General features: G+C 41.8%; 1 protein-coding gene across 1 annotated transcript; it reads left to right on the top strand.

Moving 5' to 3' along the window:
* The first annotated feature begins 28 nt into the window (after positions 1-28).
* EAF1 (ELL associated factor 1) lies at positions 29-20,615 on the top strand. The gene is made up of 6 exons (XM_080581262.1): positions 29-161; positions 4,179-4,273; positions 7,484-7,620; positions 10,222-10,388; positions 16,653-16,883; positions 18,881-20,615. Exons 1-6 carry the CDS (start codon positions 59-61, stop codon positions 18,925-18,927), a joined length of 780 nt encoding a protein of 259 aa, XP_080437388.1. The 5' UTR covers positions 29-58; the 3' UTR covers positions 18,928-20,615.
* Positions 20,616-24,951: the final 4,336 nt, after the last annotated feature.

Below are 24,951 nucleotides of genomic sequence, written 5' to 3'. Positions count from 1 at the left end.
GCGGGGCGGCGGCGCACGCAGCGGGGCGGAGGAGAGGAAGGGAGGGAGCGGCGGGGCCATGAACGGCTCGGCGAACCCGCTGCTGGACAAGGAGGAGCACCCGCTGCAGCTGGGAGAGAGCTTCGAGCGGCGGCCCAAGGCCTCCTTCCACACCATCCGCTGTGAGCGCCGCCCCGCTCTCCGCCCGCCGCGCCGGGCGAGCCCCTTCCCTTCCCTTCCCTTCCCTTCCCTTCCCTTCCCTTCCCTTCCCTTCCCTTCCCTTCCCTTCCCTTCCCTTCCCTTCCCTTCCCTTCCCTTCCCTTCCCTTCCCTTCCCTTCCCTTCCCTTCCCTTCCCTTCCCTTCCCTTCCCTTCCCTTCCCTTCCCTTCCCTTCCCTTCCCTTCCCTTCCCTTCCCTTCCCTTCCCTTCCCTTCCCTTCCCTTCCCTTCCCTTCCCTTCCCTTCCCTTCCCTTCCCTTCCCTTCCCTTCCCTTCCCTTCCCTTCCCTTCCCTTCCCTTCCCTTCCCTTCCCTTCCCTTCCCTTCCCTTCCCTTCCCTTCCCTTCCCTTCCCTTCCCTTCCCTTCCCTTCCCTTCCCTTCCCTTCCCTTCCCTTCCCTTCCCTTCCCTTCCCTTCCCTTCCCTTCCCTTCCCTTCCCTTCCCTTCCCTTCCCTTCCCTTCCCTTCCCTTCCCTTCCCTTCCCTTCCCTTCCCTTCCCTTCCCTTCCCTTCCCTTCCCTTCCCTTCCCTTCCCTTCCCTTCCCTTCCCTTCCCTTCCCTTCCCTTCCCTTCCCTTCCCTTCCCTTCCCTTCCCTTCCCTTCCCTTCCCTTCCCTTCCCTTCCCTTCCCTTCCCTTCCCTTCCCTTCCCTTCCCTTCCCTTCCCTTCCCTTCCCTTCCCTTCCCTTCCCTTCCCTTCCCTTCCCTTCCCTTCCCTTCCCTTCCCTTCCCTTCCCTTCCCTTCCCTTCCCTTCCCTTCCCTTCCCTTCCCTTCCCTTCCCTTCCCTTCCCTTCCCTTCCCTTCCCTTCCCTCTGGAGCCACCCCTGCTTCACCTCTCCCTGCTCACCTTGTCAGCTTCGCCTCCCCTCTCTCCCTTCCCGTCTTTTCCCCATGCCACCTTCCCCTTGCCCCCCATTCGTGTTTCCCCCCGAGGTCCCCCTGTCCCCGAGGGAAGCACCCAGCAGCACCCATAAACTTTGTCTGAGGGAGGCTGGGGAAGGCCCGCTGAAGTTTTCCATACCTCCTCCGTGAGGGGCTGGCTGGCTTGCTTTTTTATTATTATTTATTGGTTATTTTTTTTAATGGCAGTTGTAGGACAGGTCACTGCGGGCCTCCGCCTGGCTCGTCCTGCGTGGCAGGAGCGCCTGAAGAGGAGCCCGGCTTGTCAGCAGCCAGAGCATCCGCAGTTTGAAATTCAGTGGTTGTGCTCGTGACGAGGCGACGCGTAACCCTGCGACCTCCTCCCCGGCTGCGCTAGCTCTAGCGATCTAGATACTAAGTCACTTTCCAGGAAAGCGAGGAGAAATGACTCAGGCTCATACAGTATTGCCACATGCATGGTAATTCTGAAGAGCAGAGACGAAGCGTGAGGCAAGGTCTTAAGCAGTAAGAGAGTTTTGGAATAATAATCTGTTTTTGTTGGTGTTCTCTTTTAAGACACCAGATATCGTTCTAACTGCTCGTTCCCAGCAATGGGTGCATTTTATTTCATATTAGGAAATGGTTCTGAAAGGGAGCTCACTATGTTTCTGTACTTGAATTCTGTGGGGAAGGAAATCACTATTTCGTCCCCTAAATGAGTTCAGCTTTTAAAATAAGTAGTTAATCACCAATAGTAAGTGAAAGCAATACTGAAGTCATATTTCAGTAGCCTTGTGTTAAAGTGGGAAACTTGTACAGTCAGTAATAGGATATTTTGTTATATGATGCATGATCCTAGGCACAGTGTCATGGCCTGTTGTCATGCACTGTGAGTACCTAGTTTCAGTGAGATCATTCATCCGAGCGAGACTTGGAAAGAGCAACTTTCTAGATTGAGCTTTTACTCAAGAAGATGATCAATGATTGAAGCAAAGCTATTTCCCTAACCAGTGAGCCTCCGTCTAATGCATCGACACTTAAATTTGTGTGGTTCACCCCTCTGATATGCATAATTACACCATGTTAAGGAATACCATCCTATATGTATGGTATATTTAGCTGCTTATGCATAATACTGAAGGCTTCTAGCCAGCACTAACACACTAGCAAATCTCCATTTATAAATTAAAGTTTTCAAATAGCCCGACCATCAGATGATTGAGGTTGCTGTCTGGTACTGTACGAATTAGATCCAAGCTGTATCCAGATAGAAATCCAGTGTATTTCTAGTATTGACAGTGCTTTCGAGTTCTGATCATGTTCTTAAGGGGTTGCAAAGCCAAAGCACTCCAGACTACAACTGAAAGAGTGCAGTTCTATTTCCAAAGAGTTTTTTATGAGCTGTATTTTCAGTCAGTGACACTCAAGTGGGTTCTCTCTTGATTTTTCTGGTTAAAACTTTTTTTTCTAGACATTGATCGTGAATGATTTATCTGGGATCTAAGTGCAATATTATTCCTGTAATCCTCTTCACGCAAACTACAGTAAGAGGATTTTGCAGGCTAAATTTGTCTGTGCCTTCTTAAAATACTTTATTATTTTCATGTAATGTTTATGAAATTCTATGCTGAAAAACTGGGTTATCATTGGAAAACATCTAAAAACATTTGACTTTTGGAAAAAAGGGTTGTGGTTACGTTTGGATAGACATATGTGCACTCCATTTCAACAAAATTAGCCATGCACACCTAATAAGCTTTCTAAATGAAAGCAATTAGTTGCTCTTAGCAAATATGCAACATTGTTTTACTGATACCTAAGAAAGAAGCATGATATGATGAGCTTTTTCATTTAGTGACTGTACTGTTGAAACTCTAGATCCCTTTTTGGCAACGACACTTACTCTTCTACAGCTGGTTTGTTTTGTTTAGCAAGCTTGCACATAAAATAGGTGGGTGACAATAGCTAGAAATAGACTGCGCAGATGAAAATGAAGGATGTGATTTGGTCTGGCAGTTAAGGCATGAAGATTAAGTCAAGTGTGGCCAATTCTGCTTGTTGTGCTGTCAAAGTAAAACTCAATTAGACATTAACGTCCCCTTAATGAGAATTTTTTACAAGCTGTTTTTTTTCCCTGCAAATATGCTTTTCATAGTGGAATTACTTTTTTTTTTCTTTTTTTCCTGAGATATTAGTGTCTTAACTAATGCAGTAATTAAATGTCTTGGTTGTGAATATAGTTGCACCTCTTCATATCCAGAAATGCTAGAATTGAATGGAAGGTTGTTTAAAATACAAAAAAAAAAAAAAGTAAAACCAAAACAAAGAAAACCTAAAAATGTATCCGATCTTATTTCAGTTTGTCTAAATCCTCTGTCAAAACGTTGCATGTTTTTTATGGCTCATCAGCATGACAAGATTACTGAGGGGAACATACTTAAGTTAAAATGTTCTTAGTTTAAATAAATATACTAAACAGAAGTGCATTATTCGGGGGAAACAGCATTCTCTACAGTGCAGCAAAATTTTTTAGACTAGGGCTACTTTAGAGCTTTAACTGTCTCACCTTAGTCATGTTCTCCATCCACAGTGGCTTTGGCCTTGTGTGGAGCTCCTCCAAGGTCTCCTCTAACCTTAAGGAGGTGTTATGAAGGCAAGATGTCTGTTAGTAGTCAGGAATAAGAGTTAGGCTAAATGAGCAGATCTCACTAAATTAGTCTTTGCCACAGATGCAGTCCTCAGGTTTGAAACTGGCAGGCGCCGCGCAGAGCCCTGGGTCTTGAAGCCGGTACTCCTTTGGGATGCTTGGCACAGTTTCACACCTGTGTGCAACACCAGATATCACCAAAAGTCTGGGCTTTGGAGAAGCCGCCTTTTGGTCTTTCAAACACTGTCTAGAAACTGGTTCCTTTTAAAAAGCAAATTTAGAGTCTGGTATCATCACGTGGCTGGGGCTCTGAGCACAGACGCTTTGTACCGGTGCATTATTATACCCCTGCTGTACACTACCATGTATTTTAGCATTCCCTGTAATCACAGTGAATGTGCAGTGACTTTTTACGGTGCAGCATTCTGAGGGCTCAAGACTCTTGGAAACATAATCACCATTATTTTTCTCTTTAGATGATTTTAAGCCTGCCTCGATCGATACATCTTGTGAAGGGGAGCTCCAAGTTGGTAAAGGAGACGATGTAACCATTACTTTGCCACATATTCCAGTAAGTGTGCTACATGTGGTATTGTATGTTTCCCTGTTTACTCTAAGAACTTTGCAACATAGATTGTCTACTGTATATGTTCTTTTTCATCCTTGTAAAAACGGGTGGACTCCATATTTGAGCAGCCAGGCTCGCAGCATGGTACGTGAGGGAAGGACTATACCATTGAATCTTTGTTTAGGGTTTTATTTGTAAGGTTCCAGTTTGTTCTTTTGTTTTGATTCCTTCCTTCCTGTTATTACTTGATTAATAAGAAGACTTTTCCTACTAGCTGAAGCTCTAGGATGGTTTCCATCCGTTTTAGTGCTACAGCTTAAAGAATAAAGGCAGAGTAACTTCGGGTTTAGTCAAGGTGTGGTGTTCAGAAGCCACAGGTAGGCCCGTGAGCTTGTTGATTACAATAACATGTACAGATAGCACAGACCATTCCCTGCCTTGAGTTTTATCAATGGAAGCGAGAGGGAATTTTCTACTGAGTGACAATGAAGTGGTTTCCCATTCACTTCCTCCTCAAATTATGCCATAAAAAGATACTGTGCGAGGATGATGGTCAAACAGCAATAAAACAAGTGCTCAAACTGTTTATAGATGCAGTTGTGTTGTAATTGAAGGCTCGGTGGCTGCCTTCCCAAAACAAAAGAAAGTGCTTACGTGCTGGAACCGGATTTGTTTATTAGCTGAAGCTAATGCTACGTGTCAAGCCAATAAACCAGAATGCACAGATGCAGATAGGTTTGGTGGTTGCAGGGGAGCGGTTGGCAGTTTAGAAGCCATGTGTCAGATCCTCGTGGTGGTGTCTTTTCTAGCATGTTGGTGTTTTTAATTGGTAGGTGAAGGTTCTGTGGTAATTCCCACTGAATGAGGCTTTAACCTGCTTCCCCCACTCCTATTTTTTATATGGCTTTGGTCACGTTTAGTGCTGCATAAGGTTGTGTGCTTTTATTTGTCTATAAAAGTGAAGAGCTCAGTAGTGCTATTAGGGAGCAGGCAACAATGTTTAATAGCAATGGCATTCATCTTTGACTGGGAACTGTGTTGTTCATTCATCTTTTGTGTTGAACAACATCGATTGTAACATCCCTTTCCAAATCTCTGTACTGACGAGTTTAATTTGTTTGTCTTCCCCTGAGTATGAGTGGCTTTCGGCTTGTACTGTGCTCCAGAGGGGTAAGAGCTAACTGCACTAAGTGCAGCCCCTGGGTGTATGCTGTTCCATGGAAGCGGTGTGTATGTTCAGCAGAAAGAGCTGGGAAACGCTGGGTTATGGTAAAGAAGCGTGAAAAGTTTTGAGATCGTTTTATCCTTACAAGGTTTACTGAATTTCTTGGATCCTGCTTTGCTTCTGAGCCGTCTAACAACTGGACAGAATTCAGATTCTGTCTTGTTTTTTGAAATTGCCTGATCCCTGAGGAGATCTCTGTTTGATGATTTATTCAGTGGACATGTTTTTGTGTCCCTTGCCACTTGGGCAACTTAAACACTATTTCTACTTGTGGCTTTTACATATGATAAACAGTCTTAGTTGGGGAAAGGAATTGTTTGTTTTAAAAGACTCTATACTTGAAGGGTTAAATCTGCTTTAACAAACTTGGTTAAATGTCACCTGTTCCATCTGCCTTCTTCTATCCTGTAATCATCAGAATCTGTAAGCCAGTGTTGTTTAGGCAATAACATAAAAACTAAAGATTTAATTTTAAGTAATAGGGTGGGAATGTTAGTTTGCTTAGGTAGGGCTTCCATTTCTGCTTATTTTTTAGCCAAAATTGCAGTCTTTTCTGAGTTAGGTCTCTAGGTAGCAGAATGATGGCCAACAAACTTTGATCATTTTTCATTAAATTTGTGTTTTATGTTTCCTGACTTACTTGTCAACAGGGAGCTGGCTTTGACTTTCAGCTTGCTTTTTATTCTCTTAAATGTTATCTTCCTCTCTCAAATGTAGGAATGATAAAAATGTAAAATGCCTTTGAAGACTAGACTTTCATGAGACCGATGTTTTCTGAATCACATCTGTATATCTTACGCTTTCTTTGCTGGGAATTCAGATATTTTGCCCTTACTATTCTGAAACTGTTTCAGATTCAAACATACTCTATTTATTAGCAGTATTGAGAACAGGAATTTAATTCTGAGTGGATAAAATTTGATTGTTATTCTGCTCAGAATAAAATGTACTCCTCTTGTGCTGATTTTGGTTGCCTTCCTGCTGCATGTGTGAAGAAGCATATGAATAAACTTTTTTTTTTTAATTTCTTTTGTAGAATAGCATTATGTTACAGAGAAATCTGAGAAAGTTCTCAGCTTTGAGTCTTATTTCTGTGTTTTTTGTAGAGTAACATATCCTATTTGATATGGTCAGATGTGTGTCCATGCTGCTGTGTGCAGGTAGACCATAACTGATTCTGCCTCCTGTAACCCCAAAGCCAGGTGTACGGGCTGGCTTTGTATGAATAAACTGCAGTGTAGCTTAATCTCAGAAATATCTGTTAGCCAGTGCAGAAGACCACACGAATTTCTCTTTATTGCTTCTCAGTCTAAGCCATTGGATTTATATGGCTCTATGCAGTGTTGTATGGACTTGAGGACTTTCTGGAAGGAGTGAAATACCCCATTTGCTTTTGAAAAAACATTTTGGTGTAATTGCTCAGCTTCTACATGCTAATCTGAGTTTGAAGAAGGCAGCTGCTCTTACATAGTTTGTGACAGTTGCTTGTAAAACTATGAAAATACTGCCTTCTTTTTTTAATTTGATAGAATAAATACAAAGCATTTTAAATTATTTTTCAGTTGACCACATATTTCTTTAGGCAGTAGTTCTGCTACATGAGTAATTAGAATTTTATTTCTTATCCAAACCCAAGATTTCTTGAGCAGAAATTTCTGACGTTCGTCAGAATCAGCTATGCAAATTCAGTTCTGTTACCGTTTTGGGAAGGAGAACTGTAAGTAATGGCAACTAAGAAGATGATGTTTTGTCACTGCAGAGACACTTAAAATGATGAAAGGCACCAATATTGCTGTGAGGAAATATCTGATTCTACTGCGTTAACTGTATTTTTCCCTTTTCATGAATGAATATTTTCTGAAAGAACTAATTATTAGCTACTTAGCCTCCTAGTCAGAAGAATACAGACATACGTTTGTTTTAGTGTTTATAAACTTGTGGTTAGGGGAATGTAACCAAATAAATATGTGCTCTTTCTTTGATACCAGGGTTCAACTCCTCCAATGACTGTGTTTAAAGGAAATAAAAGGCCGTATCAGAAGGACTGTGTGCTTATTATCAATCATGACACTGGGGAATATGTACTGGAAAAACTTAGTAGCAGCATTCAAGTCAAGAAAACAAGGTAAAGCTGGTGACAGGGCTAAGTTAAGAGGACAAATTTTTGCTGGTTTCCTGCTCAGACCATCTTTCAAACCTGAACCCTGTTTTCTGTTATTTTGTAGTAATGTTTGCTTACTAAACTTTATCGGCTCTACGTGGCCATTATCTTGCCAAAAATGCAAATAGCTGTTGGGAGTGTGAATCCAAGAGTAAAGAATTTGTAAATTCTCAGCTGCTGAAAGGACATAATTATAGTTTGCAATGAAACACCTCTGATGATTTGAAGGTTTGGAAGCTGGCTGAAAGATGGGATGTGTTTCAGGAATCTCTGGTTAGTTGAAATAGAAGATGGAAATACTAGGCTGTCAAAAGGATTGTTGGACTTTATAGGCTTGTTCCCTACAGCTTCCTGTGGGAGTCATAGTGCTTTAATAATATGCTATTAAGGTGTAAGAAACACTCCTCATCGTTGTGGATCAATGCTATACTGAGCAGAGAAAAAGTCCAAAGCCTCCAGTTAAAGAGAGGAAAAGAAAACTGAGGGAATAATGGTTGTGAGGATTTGCCTGGAATTGCTGAGGCCAGAAATCCTTTCTGACCCAATATTCTGACTTCACTGCACAAATGCTACGAAGTGACTGGTCGAAACATTTTTAGTAATCTTGCTGCTCTGCAAGTGCCTGAAGCTTCTGCACAGTGTTCTTTCAGCACCATTGAGCCACAGGTTTTTGAGATCTAAAGAGAAAGCAGTTATTCAAATGTCTCATGAAGAAGCAGCTCTTAAACAATTTTACAAGTATGATGCGTTTAAAAAAAAAAAAAAAGCAGTTTACTGCAGTGTTGAGCTTTTAGCTGCTAAAGCTAATAGAAACGTGGGTTGCAGGTTGTCAAGAGTTGGCTGGAAGTTTGCCCAAAACCACCTTGAATTAAAGGTAAATGGATTGTAACACTCTGAGTCATTGATGTGAAAACTCATCCATGTGGCATTCAGAGGCAAGGCATTTTGTCCAGTGGATGTGAGCGCATTGTAAATGAGATGTGGAATGCCAACAATTTAAGTTCTGCTGACTTTGTCTGGGTGAAGCTTAGATCAGAAAGAAGCACGGAAATGCAAGGAGAACTTGGGTTCAATGGGGTGTTTAGGATCCATTGAGTTTTGGCTTTCTCAAGGCTTAAAGTATTTCAACTTTTCTTAAGCAGAGGAAGGGTAGAAAAAAATTGGAGACTCATGTTTTGAGGAATGGTGATTTTTTTAAAAGCTATTCAGTATTCTAGCTCAGAAGCGGCATTTTTTTCATGGCTACTTTGATCTTTAACGACCTGTGGACACTCTGTGGGAGCAGAGTTATTAGTGTTAACATCCTGATTACATTCCCAGGGAAGTAATTGCACTTTTTCTACATAAAGGCTTCTGTAGTTCCAAGAGCATGATTAATACTGGAAACAATCTTTTGCTTTTATATTTTTATCTTTCACAGGAGACAGTGAGTATATCCCCAAATCCCCGCTTCTACTGTAAATGACTATGTAAAGTGTATTAACGTGGTATCTAAAGGCAGCATTTCAATGATGAGTGAAGAGGTGGCTCTGTGTTCGGTTTTTGGGGTTGCATCTGTCATTCAGTGTGGCACGGAGAAAAAATCATAGAATCCTGAGAGATGCTTGAGTTAGCACTAACTGTACTAGCTCAGGTACCAGAAGTGGTTTAGGTGAAGTCCAAGAAGTTCTACATGGGCTAGTTTAACTTTTTTCTTGGTGGGATTAGCTCACAGGCACAAAATGTCGTATTACTGATCTGGGACCATCCTAGAAGCAAAACTGAGCTCTTAATGTCCATGTGAGCTGGTTGTGCGCTATGCCACATACAGACATATTCCCAAAGGCTTTGTGACAAATACACTACATACTTTAACCTCATTATGGTGTATCATAGAGGGACCTGAATACATTTTGCTTTGTTTTTCTTCCAAGGATAATTGACTGTTCTACAATCTGAATCACATCATTGATTCAGAAAAATGAAGAAGCACTTGAGCTGGATCGAACAGCTAGGCTTGACATTATTCTGTGGAGGATTTTCCACTAAGGAAATATCTTTAACTGTTTTTTATCACTTTTATTTGCTTGCAAGTGAATGAAAAATAGGGGGTAAATGCTTGCATGCTGTATTTATCACTAAAACTGATTGCTCCAGTCAGGTTGACCTCTAAGAGAGTTCAGTTTGAGACTGTACAATTGCAAGTGAGAAAATAGTTTCTTTTGCTAGGATAGTTTTAAGCAGGATTTTGTTATGAGTGGATTTCTTTGATATAGGTTGCTAATTGTTTTTTAACAATACAACTATTAATGGCTAAATTAAAGCCTTCATTGTTCTTCAGCTAGTGAGTTTGGCAACGCTGAAAAACGTCTGGGTTTGAAAATACATTTTGTAAGGATGCAGTATGCAGATTTGCTGTTGAAAGCATGCTTTGCATACAGAAACCTGCCATTCACTGTTCAGCTTTATAAAGCAATGTAGAGTGATGTTCAAAAGGAAGTCTCACATCATGCATTAGCACAAGGATATTGAAAAAGCCGAACACAGTTGCACAGTCCTGCTGAATGTCTCTGGTTCTTGTTTCAGAGCAGAGGGCAGCAGTAAGATCCAAGCCCGAATAGAACAACAATCTGCCCGAGCCTCTCAACCTCCTTCACAGTTCAGAGCCCCAACCAAGCCAGCAACTGGACCTAAAACTTCTCCTTTGAAAGATAACCCTTCACCTGAGCCTCAACTGGATGACATTAAGAGAGGTAAAGAAGGATTTGTAGTTTCCTGGGCTTTGGTCAGCTTTCTTTCTTGTATAAAAATTATAACTTACAATTTATACAAACATGTTAGAACGCTCAGGGATTCAAAGCTGATACTTGGCAGCTGGTTTGTTGGCTTTATATCTCATTCTAAAGTATCTTAATGAATTATTTATTCTCTTCTGCCAGCATAGGTATTTACACTGCAGTCTTCTCTGGTGTGAGAGCGCTTCTTCCTTCCAGGTTATTTTCTCTCTTCTAAACTATTTATCTGTTCTGAGAAGAAGATAATAGGTGTGGATTCAAAAGGTAGAAGCTAGGGCAGCTGAATACTAGACGTGCTGAAAGGGTGTCTTAGGTAACAACAACAACAAATGCTGATCCAAGATCTTGTTATGCAATCAAGTAACTTGGTTTAAAAAAAAAAAAAAAACTGTTCCTGTATGGAGTGAGGTTGGAGCCGTTTGCTAGGGGGATGTAAGGGCTCCGTGGCTGAGACCCCATCAGGAGACCTGGAGCCTGTGTCATGCCAAGCAGTGCTAATAGGGGAGGGATGAGAGAGAAAACAACTGCACAGCTTCCATTACCACGACCACTCCTCTTTGGCTTTTATCACACCTGCCATTTAATTGCTGTACTTACCCTTCAAGAGCCCTTCAAGAGCCTTGAAGAACTTCAAGGGATTATTGGCCCAACTCTGTCTCCTGCTCAAGCAATGCTTTGCTTCAGTGTTGCGCTGTGGGCAGGGCTCACTTTCTTTGCCCAAGTCCTTCCTTTCATGCTGGTGTGATACCTGATTTTGCTGTGGTTAATGCAGTCAGAATGGGGATAATTTTAAATTTAAATTTTTGTTTGGTTCTCTTGGATTTCTTGTCTGGCATCAGACACAATTGGTGTATTTTAAGATTGTTCTTTCTGTCTAGTATTTTCTTTCTGGGTCTCTTTCCTTGTCCCATATAGCTATTTTTGCCTGCAGACTTAACCTATATTAATTTCCCAGCCTATGTTAAGAGCTTAGCAGGTTTTGATGTTGTGTTTTTGTTTTGTTTTCAGTTCTTGGTAATCACTGGGTGACACTTTTACAGCTAAGCTGTCTGTGTGTCTGTATAGGTGCTGACTGGTCTCACGCTTTCACAGCAGTAGTATTTGCAATACCTGGATGCTGGTCAGCAGACAGAATCGAAGCCTGAGACTTTGTTAGCTACAGTTCCCTTAGCTGCATTGCCATTTTTATTTTCCATGCAATAGGTAAGGAGAAAGATATCAGGTTATATGTCAACTTAAAAATTCAGTCAGTTGTAAAGTTTAAATGTCTTTACTCGTGATGTGTAATAAGCTACTTAACCATGTGGGCACTCTTTTACATGCTTACAGCAATTTATAGAGGTCATGTTGTCACAACAGAATTTTTAGATTTGTCTGGTGAAACATCTGTTCTGCAATGACCATTTTCTAGTGGTCTGAAATTATAAGTCACATCATTTAAAACTGTTGTAGTGATTTTTTTTTCCACGATTGTTTTTTATTGGGAAGTACTTCCAAACAAATAACCTGTAGAGTTTGGTTTCCAAAATCAAGCCAAACAACACCTGACTCATACTAAAAATAGGATGTTGAGTTGGCATTTCACAGAGAGTTCTTCAAGGTCCAAAAAGCAAGAAAGCAAAAATACCCAGGCAGTTTTCTTTCTGCTTATGGTATATATTATTTTTAACTTTTTAAGCATTTCTTAATTCTAAGCAATCCTCAAGCTTTTGGTACCCTTGAAAATAATCATTGATTATCTACAGTGTCAGCATTACTAAATAATTTATGTCATGAGAAACTACTTGGAAAAGGTAGAACTAAAATGGCACCATCGTACAATGAAAATAATAAAACTTAAATGTAAAAGCTGTGAGACAGTCTCTTCAGAGCTTAAAAGTCTTTGGCCGTAAAGATGCAAGTTAAAGGAATTAGTGGCACTGGAGACTTTGTTCTTTCCAGTCAAGCAATAGTTTTCCTTTTGGTTGAATTAGCTCCTTTCTATTAAAAGAAAAATAAACATAAAGCTGAAATTCTGTGTTGTTTCTTCAATGGACACAGCACAGAATTTACAGTCGTCAGAGGAGGTGGTTGAAAACATCTCTGTGGCACTATGGCACTCTTTTTGTTCCCAGTATGCCCTACTCAAGGGTGTGGGAAGACGCATAGCCCGTGTGATGTTTAACGATGGTTTTAAGCAAACCTCAGTGCAGGCTTTTGCTTACCTCCACTACCCTCAGCTGTGTGTTCCCACAGCTCCCCTTATAGATGAGCTGGGAAATGAACTTCCAGGTAAGTCAGTCCTCTCATCCATCCCATTACACAGCTGTCCAAACAGCAGTGCTTGAGGACAGAAGCAGAGCACGTGGGAGTTGAGCCTGTACTCTCCTCCATTCAGGAGACCTTTGGGAGGCTGTCTCTAGGGTCCCACACTAGAAGAGTCTTTTCTTGTGCGAGCTTTTATATTGTCCTCCTGCTTGAAGGGAACAACAGAGAGGGTAAGAGCTTGTTTGTTCAAAGACTTGGCTGCATATGATCACGTTTCATTAAGCAGTGAATATTTGGACACATACACCACAATACAGTCATTTATGTTCATGAAACTACTGGCATTTATCAGATGTATTTGACCTCAACAGAAATGTTTTTAATAACATTGGCGTAATTTGATTGTGCGGTACCTGAAACAACACCAAAATGTATTTCTGGTTTGGAAACTATAAATTCAGTGCTTAAAAATCTGAGCAGGTCTTGTTTATTTAAAATGCAGCTGTAGTCTTGCAAGTATTATTCCATAGAACAGTATTTGTCTCTCAAGGACTTCTCAATCAAATTTGCACTTCACTGTAAAATAGTGCATCTTCTAGCTGCCATCTCTGCATACTCAAAATGCCAGTATCAAGTTGATTTCTATCCACCCTGCATACCATTATTAACAGTGATTATTCTGCTATGAGCATACGGCCTTATTCTTCATAAAGCTGAATGACTTTATTTCCAAAAGCCCTTGGTATTCTTGCAGCCCAAGGTTAGGGCTCTAGTTAAAAATCCTGCATAGCCTTTTGGAGTTGAGAGAAGAGGCAAGAACACTTAGCCATGATTACTGAAAGAGATTAGGACATTTGATACAAAATACATAGAAAAAAGAGCCCTGTTGAGAAAGGCTGTTCTGTGTTTCTATGATGATTTCTGACCTTAAATTTTTTTCTTACTCTAAAACTGCACGGACTGCCAGTATAAGACAGTAAGCTGTTTTGTTTTCCTGAAAGAAAGCCTACAGTGGTATCATGAAATATGCAGAAGTTAAGGTTCCCGTGGCAATGTCAGGCTTTTCAGATTATGTAGACTCATTTAAAGTAAATGTACAAAAACATACTGTATGAAAAGCTTTCTTAAAACTAACTATGGCACATCCTGGCTCTTGTCATCTTTTAAGCCTTAAAGGTTCGTCAACAAGGTGTTTGATCTTGTGGAGCAGAAAGTGATCTGACTTTTTCATTGTTCAGCTGAGGGTATATGTACACACACATACACACATAACTATTTTAATTGGAGGCACCGCAAGGAAGCATTTAGCCAAGGCTTCAATACTTGTAACTGCACTAAGCATAACAGACAAATTGGAAATGCAAAATTTGACAGTTTTAAAGCAGATGTGTTCTTCCTGTGAGGCTTTGGTGTCACTGTTGGCTTAACCACTGTCTTTGGCACAGTGACACGAGGGCTCTGAACAAACTTTCTTAGTGGTCTTGCTGGAGTTGTGCTTGAGACTTTTAATGATGCAGCAGCCACCATAACACTTGTGAAAACAATTACGTTTTTTCTCATCTGCCCATAGTTTAGACATTCACAGTTCTAGACTCAAGGATTTAAGAGGCAAGACACCTGAAAGGAAGTGAAGGAACAGCCTCCGTGAGGCAAAAGTTGATTAGAAAATGGCGTCAGAACTGAGTTTTCATCCCTAACCACTGTCCTGGACAACACCATTTGCTTCCTACTCCTTGAAGCTCATGATGGTGCTGTTTTCCTTTCCCTATGCACTTACAGCATGGTAGGCCTTACCACTTCTTCCAAGACATTGTCCTTTTACTCCTCATAATCCCAACTCTAATCTTGCTTTCTCACCCATCGGCCTGCATCACTTCCTTCAGTTACCTCCTCACCTACTGTACGCAGTTCAAACTTGTTCAGACTTTTTTTTTTCCCTCTAGTTCTCTGGAGTGTGTTTCCTGTTGCATCTTTTCCCTTTCACCACCATTTTAACAAAAAAATATATATATATAAAAAGGGAAAGAGCTTTTTTTCCCCATTTGCTTTTCCCCTATGACTTTCTTAGTCCTGAACTCAGAGAATGTTTATAATTTTAAATCTTAGATATGGTTAGGCTGAGAGCAGTGACTTGCAAGTGCTCATTTGTATGTGTATCAGATTCTAGCCATGAAATGGATTTTTTAAGGCCTGCAAGGCTGTGTTGGGAGGGACAGAGGGAGAAAGGCATTACAGTACAAAATCGTATCTTCTGTTGGCCTAATCATATATTCTTCCTCCCTCTTCTAGTAGTCTCTCATGTTATGTCTTAAAGATGAAAGGGTAAACTTTGCCTGGCATACTAATAAAGCACAAAAAACACAGGTGGTCTAGTCAGGGATCTACCTTCAGGAAGTAAGTTGGATGAACAGCCCCACTATCCCTACATACTCAGCCAGAGTTAGTCACATGGTTGTTCCTTTTCAATATGCCTCTCATTCAATATAACTATAACATTTGAAATTGAGCTCTGAACTTTGAAATTGAAAAGTTGGAGTTTTAAAATTGGCAAAAGAAAACTTCATTTCTCAAACCAATACATGCTAAGCTAGAGGAACTCTCTCCAATGTGGAAACTGAAAACTCTCTTGTTACTCCCAAGTGTTAAGCAGCCCAGGGAAAACAGATCTTTTTTAAAAAGAGAAAAGTTCCAGTTGCTCAGACTTGCTCCTGGACAAACTGAAGATAATAAGAATGAAATTGGTGCCATTTTTATATAAAGGAAGGATTTGTTTTGTAGGGATCTGGTTATGCCATATCAAGAAGGATATCCCCAGTTGAGAAGCTGGGGTTCATCTCACTCTGAATAACTCGCAAGCCTGATCTAAGGTGAATTTTGCCTGGTGTTAGTTCCCCATTTGCTGGGTAGAGACGATAGTACACGTGTTGTCTCTCACTTCTTTCATTCTTGTCTCTTTGGCCTGTGGGTTCTCCAGGGCAAGCACTGAGTTCTTGCCATGTGGGTTTAGAGCTACTGCCACAATGATGGGCTACGTTTTGAGTGTTTCTAATACTTTGTATGGCATGCGTGTGGATATGGTTCCCTCTTGGAAACCTGCCCAGGTGAACTGAGTCATTAGATACCTGACTTTTTGGGTGGATACAAAAAATGTCCTCTAATAGTGTCTGGGACACTTGTAATTATGACAAATTTAACAATGTGGATTGATTTGGGGTGACTTACCTTAATGGCTGTTTGGTAACCGGTTGTTCAGCCAGCATCAACGGTTGCTGATGAGGCTGTCATGGTATTCCACTATTTCTTTGCACTGGCAACCCTAAAGTGAGGTGTGGCTGACTTGAATGACTTCCCAGTTTCAGAATAGTCTGTTTTTCCTGGCTACTTGTAAGCTCTGTAACAGGTTATGGTATTGTTACGAGTCCAACATGTGAATATTCTCATGTATTCTCATCTGCTCCACTGCAAAGTGTATCTGATGTTTATCTGTTTCTCAAGTTTGCTTAGAATGAGTTGTGTGACTTTGTGCTGGAGCAGTTTCATACATTATCTTAAGGCAGTTTCTGTTGTGGCCTCTCTCTCTCATTGCATTTTCCAAAAGCCTAAATGTCAGTGATGTCTAACAGAATTTAGATTCCTGCATGTTTAAAAGTTTTTTGTTCTTTTTTTTTTAAAAAAGAAGGGGCTTGCTGTTGGCCTATAAAACTCAATCAGAAAATTTATTTACTTTGTATTTAGAGCATATAACTTGTGGAAAATAATGAGGCAGGAAGTGCTTTCATGAGCGTAAAGTGTATAGATAGTAAGTGAAGGTTTTACAATACTAACCTTTGCTGCTCTTTAAATGTGCTCTTTCATGTGAGGTATTTTGATGTGATAAATTATGCTCAAGAAAACTCTTGCATTTTCACATTCTTTGCCCAAATTCCATGGGGCCCTATTCATGGTTTCAACCAGATGAATGTCCTTTTCTTTCAGAGCTGAGAGCAGAGGTTGAAATTATCGAGCAGATGAGCAGCAGCAGTGGAAGCAGCTCATCGGATTCAGAAAGCTCATCGGGGAGCGAAGATGAAAGCTCCAGCAGCGAGGGGGAAGAGCCAGCACATGTTTCCCCTTCCCAGCCACCGCACCAGCAGTATAACAACAGGAATGCTGTTGCTAACGGCACCAGCAGGCCACAAGGAAGCAATCAGCTCATGAACACGCTCCGTAAGTAAAGGCTTGCGTCCTATCGCTGCCGAAGCTGCTTGAGAGCACTCATTTTCTTAGCACGTTAAGCTAACTCCGTGAAGTGCAGCTGGCCGAACAGTAGTCCCAGGGAGGTGCGCTGGCTGAAATATGTGGACAGATTTTTTGAACAGAAGGCTGAGACCTATCTGAAGGTGTGGAGATTGCTGCAGTCTGGTCTAGAGCCTGTGGGCATCAGTGTGATGGCCCCCATCGACCATGCTGAGCCTTGATTCAGGCCTCCAGCTGGAAAGAGTGGGTAGCAGAGCATCAGTGCAGGGGATATGGGGCACTGGAGGATGGGAATTACTTTAGTGTGAAAACACAGATTAGGTATAAATAGTGGGATTGACACATGTGTCAGTGAAAGGCCTGTGGAGAATTGTGAATGACACAAGGCTGTCCTGTGATCACAAATGCACAGTCTCTCTGGCTTTGCTATTAGCAGTGTTGCTTTGTCAGAGTATTTGCTCTATAATGTGCTGGTTTCAGTTGTGTTTTCACGAATACCATGTTTTGAATATTTTGAATGTTTGCCAAATACTCACTTAAAAACATCACAGCTCTAATGTTTGAAGGCACTGAATCACTACAAACTCACTCCATCGTTTAAAAAGTATTTGTCATATTGGACTCTCTCTGGGCAGACGGTATACATCTGTGTTGCTCTTCCCTTTTGCTAGATCAGGTTCAGTGCATTTACATGAAACTAGAACTTAGTTATCATAAATTGTTCTTAATTCCTCCTGAGGCGTTTTTGAGTACATCTCTTGGCATCCACGCTCAGTGAACTGGTGGAGTTTAAATGCAGATAAATACAGGGTTTCCAGCTTCCAGAGGACAAGTTCAGATGTTATATGGACAATACTGAAAAGGCTCGCTGGAAAACTGGAGGGGCCAGTCAGTGTTTCTGTCAGTAATGTATGCTAGAGGAGGCCCTTGGGTGAATTCCAAAGTTCAGCAGCGTCAGTGGGACTCTTTTCATGTCCCTGTTTCTGAGTGTGAGCTGCGCCTACCCTGCTTCTTTTGGCCATGACTGCAATACTGCATAGGTCACTAAATTTCAAGAAACCTTTGACCCCAGGAGGATTTGGGAGCTGTTGAGGTAGCTCCTGAGGTAGCTACTTTTCTTTTTAGGCAGTGATTTCTGCCTGACCTTGAGTATTCAAGTCACTGGTGACCCTAACCCAAATTTCCCCAGGAGGGGAGAGGAGATTAAGAAATCCAGGGCGTAGCTGTTGCATACCTGCTCTGCCAAGGACCTGTGTTTGAGGCAGGGTCAGGGGAGAGCACTCAAGGGGCTAGGTTCAGTTACCAGCACACAAACATGATTATTGCACCCTTTTACATCCTCTTTGTCCCCAAATCACAAATGCTCTGCAGGATGGGCTCTGAGACCGGAGGTTTGGTCCACATCCAGTCCTCTCTGCACTTTGGAGGGGTGCCCTTGGCCTTCCTTCACCTTCTCACCCTGTGTCAGCTCAGTTCAGCCAGCAGCCTTGAGTTGCAATAGCTTTAACATTTCTGCCGCCTTATTGACACGTGGAGGCCTTGCCTTGGCTACCCAATCCTCCTTAAAACAACAACAACAACAGAAATCTATTTTAATAGGGTCAAGAAAGCCAGGGAATTCCCCAGTGCCTCATCCTGGAGCCATGCACAGGAGCTTGGCCGGGTGGAGGCTGTGAACTCCTCCTGCAGCTGTTAGCAAGGGGAGTGTTGCCCTCCCACAGGGAGCAGCCTCAGTGACTGTGGAGCCGAGGAGGCTCCGTCTGGCCTGGAGCAGGCCATGATGCAGCTCTTGTTGCTCTTGGGCATGGAGAGCAATTTCATTAGACTGAGGTGACGCTTGCATTCAATTCTTGTGTTGTTCTTAAATCTTCCAGCGTACATGCGACTGTTCTTTGGTTTCATTGCAGTGAAATGTGAATTAACGCCTACCTGCTTCTTGTGTTTTGTTGTTTTTTTGTTTTCCAAAGGAAACGACTTGCAGTTAAGTGAGTCTGGGAGCGACAGTGATGACTAGGGGCTGAACTTTTGCTGTTTTATACATGGAAGAACTAATTTACCTTGAAGTGATCAAATTGCTTACAAAGAGGATCTGGCACAGGAATAGTTCCACGCGTGGAATTTTAGTAGAAGGAATGTATAACGCTGCAAAATATGGGATGTCGAGGTCTGTTTTACTTTGTGAATCAAGTGTATATTTTGTCCATATTCTTATTCTTTAAAAGCTTTAAATAGGTATGTACAGTAGGTAAGCCAATACTTGGCGCTATGTTCCAGTCTGTTCATCATCTGTAAGTTTTAATGTGTAACTTCATCATGTCATCTAAAAATTTCTTGTTTGTAGAAGATATTCAGAAGATAATCAGCCCAGTGTGTCTTCAGGGAGGGGGGAGGGGGGCGAGGGGGTTGTATATAGGGTGAGCATGAGCCAACAGTGAGATTTAAAAAAATAATAATAATAATGCAGGAGCTAGAGTGTGCACTGAAGTGGGACTGTTATAAATTAAGTTTCAACACTAAGTTGATTTATTTGATTTGGGACTTTTCTAATGTGTTTTTATTGCTATTTATGATTGATTTAATGGACATGCTTTTAAACAGTTGGAAAGGAAAAATCATAAAACCATGTTTGTCACAAACCTTGCTGCACCAGTGCCTTATAAGCAGTTTTTTGAAACAGAGCTTCAATTCCTGCCATCTTTTGTAAGGGGAGCAATACTGAAACCCCTTCAGATTGCTTTCTCAGAGAAGAGCTATATTTCAGTTACGGCGAAACAGTTATACGGGCGAACTGTACTCTGAGGGCAGTTACTCCAGTAAGGTAAAGGATCTACATCAGTCACCTGAACACACCGAACAGGAACCAGATCGGCATTTTCTCATGCAACTGAAGCATCTCATTTAATCCAGACCTTCAGACCTAGATCTTCAGAAATCTTAGGAGCCTGATTGCCAGTGAAACTGCAAGGTCACAAATACAGGATATTGGACTTAATGAAATTGTAGGACCAGAGCCTTGTTTGCAGTTTCCTAAAGGATGCAGAAAGAAGAGATGACTAAGCAACTGTGTAACAGCAGAAGTCTCTCTCCCACCACAGTTGTCCAGGTAGACTTCAGTCCGTATCGTTTGTTGGATGTGATCTCCGTGCTTGGCAGGATGACACAGAACAAGAAATATTTGCCTACGATGAAATTCACCCCTGTTTAAGGGGGTTTAAAGGGTGCTTAGCTGGATTATCATTAACTTATTTTTTTTGCTCCAATGGAAAATGAGTGCCACAGGCAGCCTCTTAAGGTTGAACACAAGGCTGACTTTTTAAACCCCAAATTAAGTGACATAGGCCAAGTGACACCACAGTTGTGGTGTAATCCGGGGGGACATGAAGCTGAATTGGATGCCTCTCCATTCTTAAGTGTCTGCTTTGCACTGCTTTTGTCCGTCTGATCATTTGTGTTTTAGCTCCTGTTTCTTTAATGAGGAAAAGAAACAGGAAACTTTCATTTTTTTAAGGTATTGAAGAGCAGGGGGACATTGGAAGGGAGATTTTATTAAATGGTTTATTTTTTTTGCATTCGATACATATTTAGGCATATTTTTGCATTATTGTACATACATTTAAAAATACTTCTTTTTTTAAAGTGTTTTATGATGTGGGTACATATTTTAACATACAATTATGAAATATACTTGATGTAAAGCCACAATTGATCTCTTTTTGTGTTTTTGTTGTTGTTTGCGTTGTTTTTTTTCCCCATTCCTTCTCTGAGAGTGAAAGTGCTGTGCTCTAACAAGCTTGTACCACTCTGGGATTTTACACTTCAGTGCAGGAGATGTGCATGGTAGTTGGCAGTCTAATTAATGCTACTACTGCTCCTGGCTTCCCAGTTTAAGATTTGAATGAGTAGGGAGGCATTTCTGTTACCATTTCCCCATTACTGAAGCTTATTGCTGAGTTCTGCTGACGTTATTACTTGAGCTTAAATGGAAAAGCAGCAGTGTAATGTTTTCATTGCTTCCTTCACTGGCTTCACATGCATTCTGAATGCCAGGACAAGTCATAGGAAGTTTACTAATTCTGCGTAAATAAAATATACGGAATATTCTTAAGAGGATAAGACAACACCAGGCTACGTTGATTCGAATCACCATGTGAATTATGGTTTAAATCAGCAAGTGGGCAAGCTTTGTTCACACAGTAAGTTTCTGCCTTGTTTGTACTGAGGTCGTGTTTTCCCTGCTATCCCCCCCTAAAAGATTTCTTCCCTTCCACATCTGTTGGTGACCAAATGAACCAACTTTCATGTGATTGCGTATCACTTCTGAAGGACATTTGGTCATCCTTTGTGCCCCCTGGAGAGGTGTCGTGTCAGGGCTGGCCAACCTCTGGTTTGTGAGCTCTTCAGCCACGTGTTGCTCACCCAGGCTCTGGCATGGGGCTGGTGAGTAACATGGTGTCCTGCAGCCTGCTCGTGGGCATAAGCAAGCCAGTCCCTGTGTGTGAACAGCCCGTCCCCTCCTTGCCACTGTGGCACGAGTGGCTCTTGGCATCCTCCCTGAGAAGCTTTCTGGGATCTCTGCCCTTCTCGCAGGTACGTGGTGCATGTTTGGTGAAGGTCAGCCACGTGGAGACCAGTAGGCAACTCGCAGAGTCACAAAGTCTGGCTGCCTCTCCATTATGTTTTTTTTAACAAATGTGTGTGTGTGGTAAAGCCATTGCCAGCCTGAAGTTTTGACTGGGGGCTCCTGAAATTCGATGTTTTGTATGCTGAGAAATTATAAATATTACTTCTTTGTTGTTCATGATTTGCAGCAAGTTCTATTCAGATGGAAATGGGAATTGAAATAACTTGCAGAAAAGCAGTTATTTAGAATTCTTTTAATTAGTTGACTGGCAGTATCTTTAATGTGCTGGAGAAATAAGTTGACTAAAATATGTTTTGATAAAACCTCTTAATGAAATTAAGTGTTCCTGAGTTTCTGGTACCTTCTACTCCTGCAGGATTTTAGTGCTAGCTGATCTTAACCACCTTAGGCTAATTTTTTTACACACAAAGTAGGAACACTTTTTATATGCCAATTAGTTTAAATGGGAATAAACAGTGCATATGGAATGCAATTATCAGAATGAACTGGAACTAAGTAAATATTTCATGTTCAAGGGAAAGCTGCCTGCTGGCTGCGGTGAGGTTAGTGGTTCAGGACAGCTTTGGTTTGTGATGGTTTCTTCTTCAGTGACTTCATCCAGTGCAGTGGTTTGACTTGCCTTAAAGCTCCACCAGCAAACACGGCCTGCTTATGATTTCTCCCGTAATTACAATTGCTTTTGTATTAATAGTCAATAATGACTTAAAGTGGTTCAATTAGATTGTCGTAATTTACAACATAGTTACTATTTTTTTAATATAAAAGTTGAGCTTACAAGGGGACAACTTCACTCATCTCATCCATCTCAGGTGCCCTAAAATATGATTGCACCAGCATCCAACCTCATGTTTGAAGCCTGAGTCATGGACAGAAAGGCTTCCACCTGCCCTTGTCCCCCTGAGGGTCAAGCTGCCCAGCCCAGCAGGCACAGCTGCTGTCCCTGCAGCTGAACTCTGGGCAAAACGTGTCCCAGGCCCCAGCTGAGAGCCATGAATTTGATAGGACATGCAACATCACTCTTGCTTGTTCCACCAGAGCATCCCCCTGCCATCACAAGTCTTGGCTGTGCCAATTTTGTTGAGGAGGCAGGCTGATGGGAGAAGGTCAGTTTTGTTGAGCGTTGCTCGGAATAGCTCCAAGCTTCACTAATGAGTGATACACCTATTCTGAAGGTATTTTGCCGGGGTTGATTTGCACAGTTTGCTTTATCACAGACTGACCATATGCCTGTTTGTAGTTATGTATAAAATTAGTTTGCTCTGCAAAGCTTTATAAACTTTTTTTTCCCCTCTCCTTCAAAGTCCACTTATCTGAATAAAAATGAAGTTCAACAATCCGTGTGTGCTTTTATTTTCTTATTTTTTTTAATTTGGAAGCTAAGAGAAATGTAGCCTGGAATTACTTGTAATGGAGAATGCTTATTTTCAGTAATTGCCTGTGCTTCATTGTTCAGCGTGTTATGCATTTCCTGCTAGCAGCTGAGTCATGGAGTTTGCATGGATAACGCAGCTGCCGAGTTGCCATCTTGATGGGATGAAGGCTTGTGCTAGCAACTTGAAGGGTCTCATGTTCAGCTGGTAATGATGAATGATTAACATTAAATCTACCTGGTTATTCACTTTTTTTTTTACACACACAAATGCATAAATAGGAAAGGAAAAATGAAAGTGGTGTTGTTTGCCTTAAAAACGGAAGCTGTTGGGGAACCATTGGGACAGGCATATAAATGTACACTAGCTGAACGTCAGTGCACATTGTACACCCAGATCCTGTTCTCAAGATAAGCTGACTGAATCCTAGCTCTGGTTTACGTGAGAAGGGTGGGCATATAAATTGGAAGGCATCTGTTTAGCTATTTCTTCCTATTCCAGCTGCTTACACTCCCTTTCCTGGTTTTGTAATTCCATTATTTCTAGCACACATGTGCTTTCTGCAGCCAAAGTCCAGCAGGAATTTTGCAGGAAAAGGGGTGGATGTTGAAGTGTTACCAATGCATTAGCTGTATTTACCCTTGCTCTAAATTAAAAGCGTATGACCAAGACCTCATGAATGGACCCATCTTCCTCCCCCTTGTTGGCTTTGCCTTCATGAGGACTAAGCAGTGTTATGCTGGACAACCAACAAAAAAAGTGGCAAGGTGTGAGGGGGAAATACCTCAAGCTGCTGTTGCTTGTATTGAGTGTGCTCTCTCACCAAGCATCACTGTTGTAAATAAAAGTCGTTACTAATACTGTGCTGTGGCTGGGAGGAGAGAAGTGAAGTCTGGAGAAAGTCATTAAAAATGTCTTGCTAAAGGGGTGTGGCATTTGCGCTTCGTAGCAGCTTTGAGGTTAGTACTCAGGAGCCTCTATCTTCTGGCCTCATGGCCTCACGAACAAAGCCTGCGTACCATTTGGAAACAGCAAGTTAAGAGCATAATGACACTCGGAGAAGCGTGGGCTTCCAATTCATTTGGGCACTCTTGACCATCTCACTCTGTGTCTCTTGAGAAGCGTTTCCATTCAGAAAATTAATTTGGATGTATTTCCTCTATGATTTAATTCTCCTGAACTTCTGTAAAAACAGGGCTTTCCAAACATTGGAGAGTAGAAATGCACTAAATATAATGTTGATGCATGCATGAACCTTGCATGAAAATTTTGACCTGAATTTCTTTCCAGACCAGCTAGCTTTGTGGTAGGTCCCTATATGAAAACCTTTGAGGCACTGTTGTACAGGGCCTGGGCTGAAGAAAAGCTTTCCCTGCACACTACGAATATAACATCCACTTCTGTGCAGCCCTAGCCAGCCTCTGAACTCTGCCATCACCCCTTCATAACTTGGGGCTTGGCTTTTTCCTCCACAGCTCCGATACTTCCTTAGCATTTTCCTACCGCCACACCTCATAATCATTAACAAAAACAACCAAGCATATGCTCAGAAAACAGCTACCAAATACCATCGTCAGCAGCACATTCGGGTCAGTCTGGGGACTGTCATGGTCTGCTAGGAACACACAGCGTGTCCTGGCTTCTGTCAGGCTCTGGCCATACAAGACCTGGGCACTCATCACGCCTAACAAAGGTGGCCAAAATTTTGTAAGCATAGAGGTAAAGCATCTTTGTCTTTTGCATAAATCTGAAAGAATTAATCTGTGCAGTAAACCAGGGTTACCACAGAGCTGTTTTTTGGAAGGGACTGTTCTGAGAGTCAGGTTCAATCGGTATCTTTTCCCCCAGCAGGAACTGGTGCTCTGCCTTGCCTTAACACAAGAGACAGATTCAGCCTGACCTGCTACTGAGGCTGGAGGCAGGATCATACACAAACTGGTGTCAACAAGAAAATAAAGCCTCTAATTAAACATTAGCCAGTCAAGATACCAGGTTTGGTGGTTAATTAATCCAGCCGGTCCACTCA

The sequence above is a fragment of the Anser brachyrhynchus genome (assembly GCF_964034855.1).
Source record: "Anser brachyrhynchus genome assembly, chromosome: 2".
Lineage (NCBI taxonomy): Eukaryota > Metazoa > Chordata > Aves > Anseriformes > Anatidae > Anser > Anser brachyrhynchus.
Note: the sequence above shows the minus strand (reverse complement) of the source record. Positions and strands in the feature narration are given on the sequence as shown.

Bases quoted from the DNA above. Each gene is read 5' to 3' on its own strand.
- EAF1 (XM_080581262.1), top strand. From the start codon at position 59: ATGAACGGCTCGGCGAACCCGCTGCTGGACAAGGAGGAGCACCCGCTG. The intron at 10,389-16,652 runs GTAAAGAAGGAT...CTTTTCTTTCAG, and splicing joins ACTGGATGACATTAAGAGAG to AGCTGAGAGCAGAGGTTGAA. The intron at 16,884-18,880 runs GTAAGTAAAGGC...TGTTTTCCAAAG, and splicing joins TCAGCTCATGAACACGCTCC to GAAACGACTTGCAGTTAAGT.